The sequence below is a fragment of the Scyliorhinus canicula genome, chromosome 21, assembly GCF_902713615.1.
Source record: "Scyliorhinus canicula chromosome 21, sScyCan1.1, whole genome shotgun sequence".
Taxonomy (NCBI): Eukaryota; Metazoa; Chordata; class Chondrichthyes; order Carcharhiniformes; family Scyliorhinidae; genus Scyliorhinus; species Scyliorhinus canicula.
The window spans coordinates 23696742-23712938 of record NC_052166.1 but is presented as its reverse complement, the minus strand read 5'-3'; the positions used below and the strand labels follow the sequence as shown (position 1 = coordinate 23712938).

Below are 16197 nucleotides of genomic sequence, written 5' to 3'. Positions count from 1 at the left end.
TTTGAGTCAGTGTCTTCAGAAGAAGGAAAATATAGGCCCAGATATTCCACAGAGCAGCAATCATCATCCATTTGCTGCTCCGCTCGAACCTTTGCCCACCTCGACACTGCACCACATTTCCTGCTGGGTCTTCCAAGCCTAGCTTCTCTGGAAATACAGCTCTAGCGTAGAGCTGAAGAATGAGGGCGCATATCCTTTTCAGCTGCTGTAAAAGTTTAAATATCTAATGTGAAAGTTAGTGAATGGATGAATGTTCATAAATGGGTGGGACGGTAGGGTGGGTGAGGCAAGTGGTAATGTTGATAGGGTGCGGGGTTGGTCAGGGTTCGTTGGATTTGGAGGGGTAGTCAGGTCAGGTCAGAGGGGCAGTTGGGTGGTGAGATTAATCAGGTATGGTTGTGGGAGGTGGCGGCTGCTAGTTTGGTGGTCAGGGGTTAGCATGTTTGAGAGGCACAGTCAGGTTGGGTCTTTCGGTTAAGGGCTTTCCCCAAAGGGGTCAGTGTGAATGATAGATGAGTCAGTTCTATAATTACCCAAGTGTTTGCCTAACTATTCTTGGGTAACAGTTCAGGTAAATACCTTGGAACCGTCAGAAGCTCTGGTTCTAGTTTAGAGTTGGAGACATTGTTATGGGTCAGGGTTTAGAGAACCCCAAAGTGTATCATGAAGTTCACCTGACCCCACAACTTTTAATAGATTGTGGTATGGGGAGCACACGGCCCACTCTACAGGTGTGGTACATCAGAAAAGGACAAGTATTTATTAAAACAAAACAATGTTTATTGTATGAACGCAAGTTAACCTTTTTTAAAACATAGTGAACATCTAAGCAACCATTAATTCAAATACAACCCCAAAGACTTCTGCACTAAGTAACCCTGTAAGCTGTCCTTTTAACATCCAAAAGACTTAACAAACTTTCAAACAGGAGCACATTAGGTTTACATTCAATACGGAGACCTTTTACAATTTTGATTTCACCAAATGATCTATAGATAGTCTTTGGATGGCAGAGATCAACAGTACAGCTCAACTTCAGATGCAGCTCACTGAAAAACAGACACACCCAAGCTTTTTCTCAAACTGAAACTAAAAAGCAGAAGTGGAGCTCAGCTCCACCCACACTCTGACATCACTGCAGTAACATGAGCAGCTCCATTGCTTAAACACCTATTTCTTAAAGGTACTCTCACATGACAACATTCACAGAGGAAGCAAAGCAATTACCCATCAAAATTAACACTTTCTGGGCAATTTCCAGGGAGGTCTCCGCATCGGGACTTCCGTGGTTTCTTGAAAACTATGGCGCGATTCTCCGATCTCAGGACAGAGTGCCCGCGCCCTCGTGAACTCCGTCGCATTTTATGATGGCGCGCCGTGGGCAGTACCGATTTTGGCCCCCATAGGGGGCCAGCACGGCGCTGGAGCGGTTCACGCTGCTCCAGCCTTACTTCCTGGCATGCGCTGTGGCAACACGCAACCCGTAGCGGTGGCCTTACTGAACGCTCCATCCCCGATGCAACATGGCGCGGGCGTTCTGGGGCCGGCCGCGCAACAAAGTAGGCCCGGAGGGGGGTGGTCGGTGGGCCCCGATCGTGGGCCAGACCCCATCGGAGGCCGCCCCGGGGACGGAGCCCCCCTCCCCCCCACACAGGCCGCCCCCCGACACTTTGCGCAGAGTTCCCGTCGGCAGCGACCAGGTATGGACAACGCTGGCGGGACTCTGCGTTTTCCGCGCGGCCGCTCGGCCCATCTGTGCCGGAGAATCAGCGGCCCCGCTGTGTCAAGTGGCCCGCGACCGGCGCCACGCCAAACGTGCAGACGCAAATGGTGCCGATTCTCCGCACCTCGGAGAATTGCGCGCTGGCGCAGGGCAGCATGGCGTGGTTGTGGCGATTCTCCGGACCGGCATGGGGCTCGTAGAATCGCGTCCCATATTTTCAGCGGCACGGTGGCGCAAGGGTTAGCACTGCTGACGCACAGCGCTGAGGACCCAGGTTCGATCCTGACCCCGAGTCACTGTCCGTTTGGAGTTTGCACATTCTCCCGGTGTCTGTGTGGGTCTCACCCCCCACAACCCAAAGATGTGCAGGGTAGGTGGATTGGCAACACTAAATTGCCCCTAAATTGGAAAAATAAAATGAAAGGAAAACTAAATGTTCAGGCTGGGAGACGTTGCTTGGCAATAATTAAGACTTAACACACTGTTAAAAAAAATCTCGTACTTGAATGGAAAAGTTCTAAAGTTTTTTGACATGCTTAGTCGGAATTCAGTGAGTAAGTACCAAAGCTTCTCACCCTTCATGTGTTTCAAAGCCAAGTCTCTTGGCACAATATTGTTAGAGCAAAGCTTCAGGAGGAGCAGGGCAACTTGAATAGTAACATACTGATTTCCAACTTTAACGGTGCTTGTGTTGACACCGGAATTTTCTGTTTGATTTTCTCCTCACTGACAAACCATGAATGATGATAGTCACCCAGTTATTCCATTCCCGAAATCTGAACCAGTACAATTGTGATTACACCTTCTAAAAAAAAATCACTTAATTGGCAGTAACGTGCTATGGGACCTCCCCAGGCCACGGAAGGCATTGTGTGAAGTCTTTCTTTCAAAGGCAGAATTCACAATGTTCCCATTCCACTTTACTTTACCTTTGTCAGGTTCTGAATTTTAAGAACATCGGAATCTGCATCCCCTCGCAACACACGTCGTCTCTCATTCCCCACATCAATATCGTCATCTTCTATTGGCTTGTTAGAAACTGGCAAGCGCCTATTACACAGAGGATGATTTGAAGCAAAACAGATAGTTAACAACTGATGCAATTACAGCTCTTCGTTATCAAAACACATACATTACACACCAGTTTCCGCGAGATCACAACTTTGGTTTGGCTGCAAATGTCCTCAAGTCCATTTATCAGAAAATTAACAATACACCTGTATTGCACCTGCCAGTGAGTCTAATATTTCCATCTCACCACCACCTCACTCAACTCCTTCACATTGTTAAACTGATCAGACTACTTATTCAATATTCAGCACTGATGGTCAGACATTTGCTCCAACTAAGTACTGGGAAGACTGAAACCATTGTTTTTGGTCCTGCTCAAAACTCCATTCCCCTAGCTACCAACTCTATCCCTCTTTCTGGCAACTTTCTGGGACAAAAACCAGACCATTTGTAACCATGGTGTCAGATTTGCACCATTACTAATATCACTTATTTCCACCTCTTTTAACATCAGCTAACTTTCCCTCTGGCTTAGCTCATCTGCTGCTGAAACCCTCACTCATTTCTTTAAGACCTCTGGACTCAACTAGTCCAATGCAGTCCACCCTTTGTAAATTTGAGGTAATTCAAAACTCTGCTGCCCGTGTCCCAATTTGTACTCGGTCCCATTCACTTACCACACTTGTGCTCGCTCACTGACACTGGCTCACTGTCAAGCAAGGCCTCGACTTTATAGTTCACATACTTGTTTCAAATCTCTCCAGGTCCTCAGCCCTTTCCAGCTATGTAACATCCTCCCGTTCCACATCCATCAAAGTATCTATGTTCATCAAATTCTGTCCTCTTGAGCATTTCTAATTTTAATCGCCCCACCACTGGTGGCTGTACTCTCAGTTGCCTGGGCCCTAAGCTCTGGAACATTCTCGCTTAACGTTTCCACATCTCTATCTTCTTTAAGACAATCCTTAAAACCTACCTTATTGGCCAAGGTTTTGATCATTTCACCTGATATCCCCTCATGCAGCTCACTTTGTTTTATATAACTCCTGGGAAGGCACCTCGTGAGGTTTAAATTATGTTAAAGGTGTTAAATTACTATAAATTGGCATTGTCCTATCCTGATCCAATCTTAACAGTGCACAGCCCTCTGTCAATGTGTACTGAATTTATGCCCTCTTGCCCTGTAGCCTTGGTTTACCTGAAAGTATTGGCCTTAATTGACTTCATAAAGCTGGATGATACCCTTTGAAAGATCTCTTCCCTGGTAGACATTTCCCAAAGCTCACACCTCTAGTAATGAGAATCTGCCACATCACTACCAAAATCTGGTTCACTCCTTATTTCTGCTATGACTCATTTTAGTCTTTTATGACTTATCTTTTAATGATGGCATCAGGGATATTTTTGTATGTTCCAAAGGGGAAGGTGGGGGAAGAGACCATATTCAGCACTGTTCTATTGATGTAATTAATCAGATTGCCATAAAGATCACGGGTGTAACTCATGCACTTCTCTCACAAACACACAAAATTCTGCAACACTTTGATGATGGCTTTCCACGAAGTTGCAACTCTGGATGTTGCACGAAACAACAGGTGATGTCTGCCCCCTCGGTCATACCACATACTTACTGTGGTTTCCTGAAGAAGTTGTACTGGCACATGATAGTGATGAAGAAGCCCACAAACCCTTCTATTGTCATGGCAACTAGGCCTCGTGTCACGATGTCCCATTCAAAAGGTGATTTCATCTTGCCAAACTGGCCTGCAAGGTGAAATTATGCACTTATGAGCCAAAGCATTTTATAGAATACACAGGCTTAACTGTATTCATTTTTCAATAGCAATAAATGACTGAGAAGTCTTGAACTATTCATGCTTACTCCCAATACTGAGTATGAGAGCATGGCTTTGTGCCCACATGTTGACCAGGTGAAGAACAATCACATAGATGAAGACACAGAATCATAGAAGTTACAGTGCAGAAGGAGGCCACTGAGTCTGCACGAGCCCTTCAAAAGAGCACCATACCCAGGCCCACGCCTCCTCCTTGTCCCCTCAACCCAGTAACCCCACCGAACGTTTTGCACACTAAGGGGCAATTTAGCATGGTCAATCTACCTCACCTGCACCTCTTTGGAATGTGAGGGGAATCCGAAGCATCCACAGGGAGCTCAACGCAGCCACAGGGAGGAAGTACAGTACAAACTAAACACAGACAATCACACGAGCCAAAACGGAACCCAGATCCCTGGAGTTGTGAGGCAGCAGTACTAACCACTGTGCCACGGGATGTGGGTGTCGCTGAATAGGCCAGTATCTATTAACCGTCCCTAGTTGACCTTGAGAATGTGGCAGCGAGCTGCCTCACCACCACCATGGGCAACTAGGCCTCAATATGAATCAGAGCCTTCAGAACGGAGGAAGGGTGGAAATGAATGTGATAACTCCCAATTAACCAACAGACGTAGCTCTGTAGAATGTTTCACTGACTAGCGGAAATGGACAAGAGTGCAACCAGTGACACTGTTACTGGCTGCCTCTTTCCGAACTGATACATCCTTAAGAGTCATCTTGATTTCTCAATCTTTTTTTTTCTTGAATGGATCAGGTTGGTCACTGGAATCCGTTTCGCCTGTTTGTTGGTTTCTTTTTTGGTCTGTTATTTTGTTCCATATAGAAATGTATTGCTTACACCCAAAGGTCTCTGAGAATTCTACATAGGTGGAGTTTCTTTTTGCCTCAGAATAGAATGCATCCATGCGCTTTATAAGGACACACCCCATTGCATAGAACCAAGACACAGTTTGGCAAAGGTCAATGTGCACTTATTTACTGCTAGTTTAATCAGCTGAAACAACAAACCTGACTATACACCTATTTACCTGACCCTTTGGGCGAGGTTTTGTGCCAAGTATCCTGAATATCATGGTACCACTGAGTGTCACTGAGCTCTACTCCAGCAGATTCCAAACGGCTAATTAACCATTAATTGGCAACAAAGTCCAGGGCAGTCACTCTGGGGAGGTGCAGAACTGGGAGTGTGTGTGTTGGTGGTGGGAGGGGGGGGGGGGGGGGGGGGGGGCACTGGGGGAAGCTGACTGTCATCTTGCGAAAAGGCCGATCAGACTGATTCAATGACCACATCACTGCCTGGTGTAAACATATACAATCAAACACAATGAGTGGGATTCTCTGATCCTGAGGCTAAGTGTTGATTCCGTCGTAAACGCCGTCGCGTTTCACGACAGTGTCAACATGCCCTCAGGAGCAGCACTTCTGACCCCTACAGGGGGCCAGCACGACACTGGAATGATCCATGACGCTCTGGCAGCCGATGCCGGCGTCAAATGGGTGCCGCGGGTCTGCGCATGCGCACTATGACTGGCGCCAATGCGCGCATGCGCAGTGGCTCCCTTCTCTGCGCCGGCCCCATCGCAACATGACGGAGGGCGACAGGGGCCAGGGCGGAGCAAAAGAGGCCCCCAGTCCGAGAGGCCGGCCCACCAATCAGTAGGCCCCAATCGCGGGCCAGGCCACAGCGGAGGCCTCCCCCCGGTTCGGACCTCCCGTTCCCCCCCCACCAGGCTGCCCCCGGATGCATGCTCGCCGAGATTCCGCTGGGTAAGACCACAGTGGATGGTGCTGGCGGGACTCGGATTTTTTGTGCGGCCGCGCAGCCCATCCCGGGTGGAGAATCGCTGGCTGCACCGGCACTGCACCAACCACGCCGGTGCCGATGCTCCGCTCTCCGTAGAATCGACGGACCGGCCTCGGGGCAGCGTCGCACGATTCGCGCCCGGCCTGGCAACTCTCTGATCCAGCGTGGACTGAGAGAATCCCGCCCCTTGTCTTTAACTTCCTTGTTTTATTTTCTCAGCTCAGTAACTCTCTCCTGAATATGAAACTGTAATAAAGGGGTGACGTGGCAGAGTGAAAAGTATCATGGAGGCTGTCTGACTGTGACTGCAGAAATGATACTAAACATATACCTTAAACCCGATTGGATGTTGTTGTTTAATATAAACAAATTCTCTTGCTGTCAAATCCATCCCATCTAATACATGTCCTCAACTGTCCCAGTCATGAACAGGACTTGAATAGAAGAACTGTGGATGCAATGGCCTCACATGTGTCCAGTTATTAAAAATTTGCATTCACAATTTGGTTAGTATGAGGTGGAATCTTTTCATGGACAAATCTCCCCAGGCCAAGAACAGCAAGAATGTACAGTTGGGCGAATTCTGGCCAAGAGGATTGATATTTTAATTTCCTATATTCAGCTCTGTACACTAGGCAGAGGTTTAGCATCCCCGTAAGCAGGTCTGCGAGTGGGATGTGTGTGTATAAAGGTCTGTAGGTGTAGCTCCCACATCCTACCTGCCCCCCTACCTTGCCGCATCGGAACTGGTGGCAATTTAATGGGTAATGGGTTAAGCCTCGGGCTGCCCGCCTGCTCTAGCACCAATGGAGGCTCTTCAGGGCCAGTTCCCACCTGGTTGTAATTTTATAGCTGGATGGAGGAGATTGGTGACGGGTGGGAAGCCTAACAGGTAGACCCTACTTGGGTCGAGGATGGGAAAAGGTCCTGGGACCAAAGACCTCCAGACAATCAGATTGGCTAGCAGCTCTCAGAGGTGGAACCTCCTCCCCATACAAGGGTGGTGTTTTCACCCTGAGCCATTTATTGCTCCTCTGAGCTCTAAATGGCTGCGGGGTGCCCACTTTTCCCTGGCACCCTGGCAAAATCCTGGCAACGGGCTAAACACGAGTTCAAGAAATAGCACTTCACCTTTCAATAAAGCATTTTACAGCCTTGTGAACTCGACCATAAGTTCAGCAATGTTAGGTCAGAAGTACTGCTCTCATTTTCTTTGATTGCAGATGTTGGTAACAATTCTGCTCGATATTAAATGGCTCTCTTTTAAAAAAAAAAAATTTAGAGTATCCAATTTATTTTTTCCAATTAAGGGGAAATTTAGCGCGACCAATCCACCTACCCTGCACATCTTTGGGTTGTGGGGGCGAAACCCACGCAAACACGGGGAAAATGTGCAAACTCCACATGGACAGTGACCCAGAGCCGGGATCGAACCTGGGACCTCGGTGCCGTGAGGCTGCAGGGCTAATCCACGGCGCCACCGTGCTGCCCATATTAAATGTCTCTTGCCTTCCATCCCCTCACTGACCTTCCCGTTTGCTCTTTCCTCACCTTCCCTGTCTCTGCCCTTGCCTAAAATTTGTAACATCTTCCAACACTTTCATGAATCACTTCTCTCTCCACAGAAGCTGCCATGCCTGCAGAGCTTTCCCCGCATTTTCTGTTTATATCTCTAAGATGGTATGTTCTGACGTTGCTGTGGCATCCAAACGTCAGATACCCCTGTCCCTGGGTCTCATGTTCCCCGTGGCACTAGCATAGCTATGTTTAATTTTCTTTTCCCTGCAAATTCTACAGGGAGTTATTTCTTCATTTCTATGCAGCATGATTGCTCTAATGACTAATTTCTTCCCAATGTACTTGCTTCCGTTTATCTGCTGATGTACATTAATCCTCTTGTTACCTAACCAAGCACATCATTCAATCTGAACCTGGGACCAAGGAGATGCTGCAGTGACTCCTGGGAGCTCAGGAAGAGAAAGGGAAAATTGAAATCCCGAATACAAGTGGTCACATTACCTGATAGTGACAAGGGAAGGCTGCTGGTATTTTTGTCAGCACCTCAAGAAAGGAACAGGATAAAATTGGCAACCCTTTTTTTTAAACCCCCTCAGGCAGGAGCATTCAGCACACCTTGGTAAAAAGTTTTCACAGTTTTGATTAAATATATTGACTTCCATGTAGCAGTCACCTTCATCAGTAAAAAGGTCAGTGTGATTCATATGTTCTCCATATCTCTGCTTCCCTATTTTGCAGCCATCGCATCTCAGCCTTTAGGAATCTCTCCCATACCTCATCTACGCCACCCTGCCTTCAAAAGCCTTGTAAGGAACTCCCAGTCTCACCTTCCTTCCGGCCCCTTTTTTCTGTCTTCCTGTTCCGCATTACACACACACATACACCCCACCCCCGACAACAAAATGTCCTTCTCTCTTGCTCAATGCACGCGTCTCCTCTCTTCTCGCTAAGAATTCCGAAGTTCCTATTTCACAAGAGTTTTTTTTTAGAAGCAAAAGCTTTGTTCTCACATCACACAAACACTGAGTTCTGCCTGTATTATGTTACTTCCCCTTTTTATAGAGCAAAAACTAATTGGAACCCACAAGTAATCCTCAAGTCAGCATGTACATCAACTGATTCCCATTGGCATCAGTCAGGCAAACCTTTGCCTGTACCATGCCACCAGATTCATCCCACAGTCCATTAAGAAATGCAGATGGCACCAGACAGGAGGCCTGTAAATGACAATACTGGGCTTGAAAGCACACTATTGCCAAATGCTTACTTTTCCCGTCACCATCCCTTTCATTTCATTTCATTTAAATGGCCAACTAATGGTCCTGGTTAACACTTTTGTATTTACCTATTTTTGCGTAGTATTCATTGATGTACTCATTGTAAGCCATTTCCATTAGTCCATGGCCCAGGTTATAATTCGGGAAAATGAGGAAACAGGATTTCAGGTAACCATTCACAGCTTTCAGATCCTGTGAAGGGAAGCAAGAGAAGGTAAGTACCGTTGGAAACATATCCAACTCTATCAACCCAAATTAAATGCATGGACCTTTGTAATACTGTTACTGCTTAAAAACAGAAGGAATGACTCTTGGTGCAGAGTTTAAAAAAATACACTCAATGATGTTACATTTTTTATCTTAATGGAGACTCACCAATGTGTGAACATCATGGGTAATGTGTATCTGCCTGTTTCCTCCATTTATTTTAATGGGCTCATCTGAATGCCAACCTACATCCCTATTCCCCATTACTGGCAAAGAACGCAGCCACACAGCAGGGTTTTATCTAGGCCCTGGAATATTACATTTATATGACAGACAATAAATTCCTCTTTAAATTAAAGATGCAGTGTCGGAAGAACCCTGGGCGGGATTCTCCCAGCCCCGTGCCATGCCACCCCGCCGCCGGCGTGCGATTCTCTGAGGTGCGGAGAATCGGCGCCATTTGCGCCCGCGCGTTTCGCACGTCGCGGGCTGCTGTACGAGGCTGGGCCGCCGATTCTCCGGCCTGGTTGGGTCGAGCCGCCGCACAGAAAAGGCAGAGTCCCACCGGTGCCATTCACACCTGGTGGCCTGTGTGGGGGGGGGGGGGGGGGGGTGTGGTCTCCGATGGGGTCTGGCCTGCGATCGGTGCTCACCGATCGGCGGGCTGGCCTCTCCCCCTCCGGGCCTACTTTGTTGCGTTTCCGGCCCCAGGACCCCTGCTCCATGTTGCTTCGGGGCCGGAGCGTTCCGTGAGTCTACCACGCATGTGTCAGTTGCCGCTTCACCACTGCGGGTGGCAGTCCACGTCAGGATGTATGGCTGGAGCAGCGTGAACCGCTCCAGCGTTCCAGGGTTCTCCTTGACTACATCTGGTCAAACCTGTTAGCCACTATGTTACAGTGCAAGACAGACTTTTTAACTGTCCCCTGACCCTAGCTAATGTATTGGCACCCAACTGGGATGATCATCGTTTCATTTTAAACTTCTTATTTTCCACACCTGGTGTAGATTAATATCACTTACTTCCTGCAGGAGACTTTAACTGTGTCCTTAACCCAAACTTAGATCGTTCATCTGCAAAATCTGTTCCCCTGTGGGGGCCAGAATCCCTTCTGGCCACGCCTGTTTCGCGCCATCATGAAACGTGACTGTGTTCACGACGACGCGGACACTTTGTCCCGTGATCGGTGAATCTCGCCCCCTGTCTTAACTGGAGAAGGAGGTATTTGATGGGTAAAGTACCCTATTCCAAGTGTCCAATCGTCACTTGAAATGAAAATCGCTTATTGTCACGAGTAGGCTTCAATGAAGTTACTGTGAAAAGCCCCTAGTCGCCACATTCCGGCGCCTGTCCGGGGAGGCTGGTACGGGAATCGAACCGTTCTGCTGGCCTGCTTGGTCTGCTTTAAAAGCCAGCGATTTAGCCTGGTGAGCTAAAACAGCCCCTTCTCGTGTGTTGGCAACACACGAGATGCCTCTTTACATCAGTTTTAGGTTCTGGAACTGGTGAAGATATTGCGCATCCCTAGTTTGCCCCCAGTCTTGGCTGAGTGGTAACTCTCTCACCTCGGGGTCAGAAGGCTCTGGTTTCAAGACAGAAACTTAGCTGCAGTCAGTGCAGTACGGAGGGAGTTAGAGTTAGAGTTGGCCGAGGCATTAAACTGAGCTCCAGTCTGCCATCTCAGGTGAACATTAAAGGTACCACATCATTTTTCGAGGAAGAGGAGGGGAGGTTTCACCTGTATCCTGGTCAATAATGATCCCATAATCACCAGCTAAAACAGATTATTTTGTTATTTCCTCATTTTTGTTCGTGGTACCTGTGTACAAATTGGTAGATGCATTTCCCTACACTACAACAGTGGCTACACATTGTAAGTATGTTATTGGTTATAAAGAGTTTTAGAATGTGGTCGAGGTCGTGAAAAATGCTTCATAAATTCTTTCTTTCTGTCTATGTAGCTAAATCCCTGAAGAGGTCTCACTCAAATATTTCTGCTGCAAGCCATTTGTGATAACTCCATTTAATTTTGTAATTTCAGCCCAGAATTGATATGGTTAAAAACAAATCTGAATGGTTTCAGCACTCCTTTGATGCTTCCTGCCATCTACAATTTTCCATTACTTTTCTCACAATTCTTTTTCCCTTTGCTGAAGCTGCTGATACCTCACCTAAATTGCTATTCCTCATTGTTTACCATTGAGAGTCATTGCCAGAAAGGGACGCAGGGGTACAGCCAATCACAATATTCTTTCGATCTCAGATTCAATTTATTTTAAACAGGAGTGACTGGGTCTGGAACCAATGCATAACTCGCATTGCTAAAACTAAGGGGGCATGATCAACAATCACAAAACTATTGTCTGTGCAAGATCGAATTAACGGGAGTACCCTCTTGTCAAAGGAAAAGTCATTACATGAATAAGTGTGGTGAACAGGAGAGTAAAAAGGAGCATTGTCTTGCTGTTGGTTAGTGAAAACACCAAGGGTCTACCAACCCGAAAGACTTGATAGCTGATGCTGATTTCGATATTGGAACAGATTTTGCAAATGAACGATCTAAATTTGGGTTAAGGACACAGTTAAAGTCTCCTCCAGGAAGTAAGTGATATTAATCTACACCACGTGTGGAAAATAAGAAGTTTGAAATGAAACGGCGATCATCCCAGTTGGGTGCCAATACATTAGCTAGGATCAGTGGGCAGTCAAAACGTCTGTCTTGTATTTTGTTATGCTCTTGACGCAGCATAAGCTGCTTCCTTGATGTTCACTCTGACAAAAGAAGGTCCAGACTTGGAGATAGCTTTAACACATTTATTAAACTGTTAACGATTCTCCTACTTAGATTTGACTCTCCTGTTAATCCTGCTATAGCTACTCAGACTAACTAACCAGTCTGCCACAATCCACGTGGTGGGTGTAATGTGTTTCAATCAACCCTGTCTGTACTCACGAAGTGTCTCCACTGGAAAGAGAAAGATCATGTGTACTGTGTCCTTTTATATGGACAGCCCCCTTGTGGTACTGTCACCTGTGTGTGTGTCTTGAATGCCCATTGGTCATGTCCTATCTTACTGACCTATTGGCTGAATGTCTGTGTGTTATGATGTCTCTGGTGCTCCCTCTAGTATTTATCTAGTCTATGTGAATTTACATTAACCCCTTGTATATTTACAGTGTCCGAGTGTATCTACATTAACCCCCTGTGTATTTATAGTGATGCATATCATCACATCTTGTACTGTACCATAGTGGCTAACAGGTTTGACCAGATGTAGTCAAGGAGATCTCTCTGGATCAATCTGGATTGGGGGGGGGGGGGGGGAGAAGAGGGGGGAGGGGGGGTGCAGGGGCACATACTGAGCTCTCCCCCTTGGCACAGGTTGGCATTGCCAAATTGCCTGTGTCGGGGTATTGCTGGAACCGGCTCTGATGGAACCCCATAGGTGGGGGGGGGGGGAAAGAGAGCAGACACAGAGGTTGGGAGGGGGTGAAGCGGGAGGGGGGGGCGGAGGGGAGGTGCTGAGATGAGATCCCATAAAACCAGATAGCAAGGATAACACTAGAATAGCTCTACATAAGTTAGTTTATTGAGGACCAAAACTAATCATTGAAAATATATCCAGTAATCATTATTAACCATAAAACATGCATTCTTGGAACAGAGCAGTAACAAGCATTTAAACTCTTGCTAATAGTAGTGGCCGCAATGTATGATGGGATTTAAGCTAGCTAACTTGATCATATTCCTAAGAAAGACGGAATCATACAGAAACAATGTAACAATTGTCACAGACTCAAAATCCGGGAACTCCCTCCCTAACAGCACTGTGGGTGTGCCTATATCCAAAGGAAGCAGTTCTTATCAGCAACCCTAGACATCGCATATCAGGCAGGCAATGGTACAGCTAGGAACCACACTATGAGAAGAAGAAATGCGAGTGAGGGAGGGCAAAGGACAGTGGATGTGAGAGTCTTGAAAAACAACAGATAGCCAGTGGACAGGACATGACTACATCATGATCTCATCACGCAGTGACCATGATGCCTAAAGTAAAATTCATTGGTCAAGGTATAATCTATAGATACAAGGATTGGACCGAGTCCAGCAGAGGCAGGGCTACTGATTTTTGGAAATTGTACAACTGTTGAACCCAAAGCAATGTCGAGTAGAATGATTTTGGCACATCCAAATCACTCTCCCTCGTACGGTGACCAAGCTTGGAAAGTAAAGCTGTCTTAACCTGAGTTTCTGTCTCCGCGAGTCTTTGTGTTAGCTGAACCTCAATTAGGTGGGGAGATTCCCCACGTAAAAGCCAGCTCAATATTCAGTCTCTGAAAATGCTCCTACCTCATGATACGTCCGTGATGGGAGCTGGGGGACGTAAGGCTGCCCCTGCTAATCAGGGCATCCTTTAACGTTAGCATCCCGATCTCTGTGGAGCTGGTTGCCGGCTCTATGAGGCCCCACCCCGCCAGAGTGATGGCATAAACCACATCCTCTCATTTTATTTTCTCCAAGAGGCTCAATATTTGGAGGGAAAACTGGTCTGTGCAACTAGAGAATTACACGGCAGCTTTCAGTCTGAGCCTCACACTTGGCCAAACTTTGGTAACATTTCGTCTGACATGCCTGCTTGATTCGGGGCCAAGTATAATCCAAAAGAGGCAAAGGAATAAAATGACAAGGCTACAAAATTCATGTTAATAATCATTCATAATCTGATCACTAATAATTTGAATAAATGAAAACAAGTCTTAAAAGTAGAAATGTACCAGTACTCTTTTTCATTAGTATTTGTATATTTATAATGAAACTGAATCATTAGCATCTCCAGGAAGCTGACATTTTTGGACTTTGATGCCAGAAAACTATATGTGATGCCTGAAAACTATATGGAAAATTATAGTTTATTGAGCCAAAAAACATGGGGCAAACCTTTACACGAGTCATTGATACACAGTCATTGATATGCATCTAAAAGTTGTACAAATTGTAGAACACAAGTTGCAAAAATATAATATACTAGCATCATTGTCGCTGACTCAAACTCCATCCCTAACAGCACCGTGGGTGTACCTACACCACATGGACTGCAGCGGTTTAAGAAGGCAGCTCACCACCTTTTGAAGGGAAGTCAGGAACGGGCAACAAAAACATCCCTTCAATTAATTTTTTAAAAACATTACAAATGAGCAATAATAGGCAATAATCCGAGAAATAAATTGCACAGGATGGTTACCAATCACTTGGCTTTTACGGTCTGACTTGCTCATTGTAGAAAATGTATCCGAAGGAAAATTGATAAAAGCAGAAACAAGAGCTTCACGTTGCTTGAGTACCCACCTTGTCATGTTCAAAGAGTTGAAGCAGGAAGGTGGCAACCGTCGCTGTGATACCAATGAAGAGGTTGATGACAATCAAGAAAACATAGGCTGTACTGGGAACCTCGAACCAGAAGGAAGCTGGATACATGATTGGAGTGATTGACCAACTGTGAAGCAAGCAGCAATAGTAAAGGTCAGTGCCCACGTCTCTACTTTCTGAGTTTATGTTCCTCCCTCCTTTGCTAAGGGTTTGGAGGGACGGGGCAGCTCTTCACTGATGACACTCTAAGTGCCCATGTTCATGAACAGTAAGAAGTCTTACAGCACCAGGTTAAAGTCCAACAGGTTTGTTTCAAACACGAGCTTTCGGAGCACCTCCTTCCTCAGGTGAATGTGAGGAAGGAGCAGTGATCCGAAAGCTCGTGTTTGAAACAAACCTGTTGGACTTTAACCTGGTGCTGTAAGACTTCTTACTGTGCTCACCCCAGTCCAACGCCGGCATCTCCACATCATGTCCATGAAAGGGGAGTGGAGAGTGGGTATGAAGGGTGGAGGTAGAGGGGGGAGGGGGGAAGGGTGAAGGGTCATCTGGAAGGTTGAGGGGGGGAGGAAGGGTGGGGGTCTTCCCTGGGGGGGCAGCAAGGGGGCCCGAAAGGGGATGCCGGTAGGCCTGAAAAGGGGGGGTCCCCCATAGTCATCACAGGGGATGTGGTGGGGTGGGGGGGGGGGGGATGTTGGCCGTGGGTGGGGGTATGGGGGCCCTCAAGCCTTCTTGGTGATTGGGGCACTCTTTCAAAATGGTGGCCTGACCTCTGAGGAGCCGGTCTGACCGGTGAGTTTAGCTCCACTGTGATGAAAATAATTCTAAGTGTACGCTAGCCCCGTGAGAAACTCCCCAGGACCCAAACAAAGTGACAAAGTGTGGTCAGATAGCGGTGGGGAACTTGCCAACAGAGCCAGGGAGAAATCCCCAACAAAACCCACCACAAATGACACTCAGCTTGATTCAACGAAATGGGAAGAAAGTCCCAAACGAGCACATTTAGCCGCATGTTTTCCGGCATTCGCAGTGACAAGAAAAACATGGCTATAAAATGTGTTGTATAAGGGGCCTCAGTGAGGAATGCACGGCCGAGGCAGTACATAGCTCCGTTTTGCACACTGGTGAACTCTACTCGCTGGAACTCCCCAGTGTAGCGAGAGATCGGTCTATGAGGCCCCCGAAGCGATCCGCGATCTCACCCCCCCACAGCCTGAACTCACTATGGGAGGGCCCCCTCCCACACCTCCCCCAACACCAATGCTAATGTCTGTTTGTATTATTTTGACTGCGAGCAATTTCGATCTATTCGTGCATGGCTAGGGTGTTGTTTTTCAGTACCCAACCTAATAAAGATGTGTCTAACACGGGCTCCAAATGCTTCCTTCAACAACACTGAGCTAAGGCCGTGTGCCTTAAATGTATTGTTCAC

The 16197-nt window shown here is 46.9% G+C and overlaps 1 protein-coding gene across 3 annotated transcripts in view; it reads right to left on the bottom strand.

Moving 5' to 3' along the window:
* The window catches only part of abca2 (ATP-binding cassette, sub-family A (ABC1), member 2), a 577021-nt gene that overhangs the window by 47753 nt on the left and 513071 nt on the right, over positions 1-16197 (bottom strand). For all 3 annotated transcript variants that reach the window (XM_038782183.1, XM_038782184.1, XM_038782185.1), the window contains 4 exons: positions 14745-14892; positions 9258-9381; positions 4366-4498; positions 2653-2773 (listed from right to left, as the gene is read on the bottom strand). In XM_038782183.1, coding sequence (XP_038638111.1) covers positions 2653-2773; positions 4366-4498; positions 9258-9381; positions 14745-14892 — 526 coding nt within the window. The remainder of the gene's footprint in view (positions 1-2652; positions 2774-4365; positions 4499-9257; positions 9382-14744; positions 14893-16197) is intronic.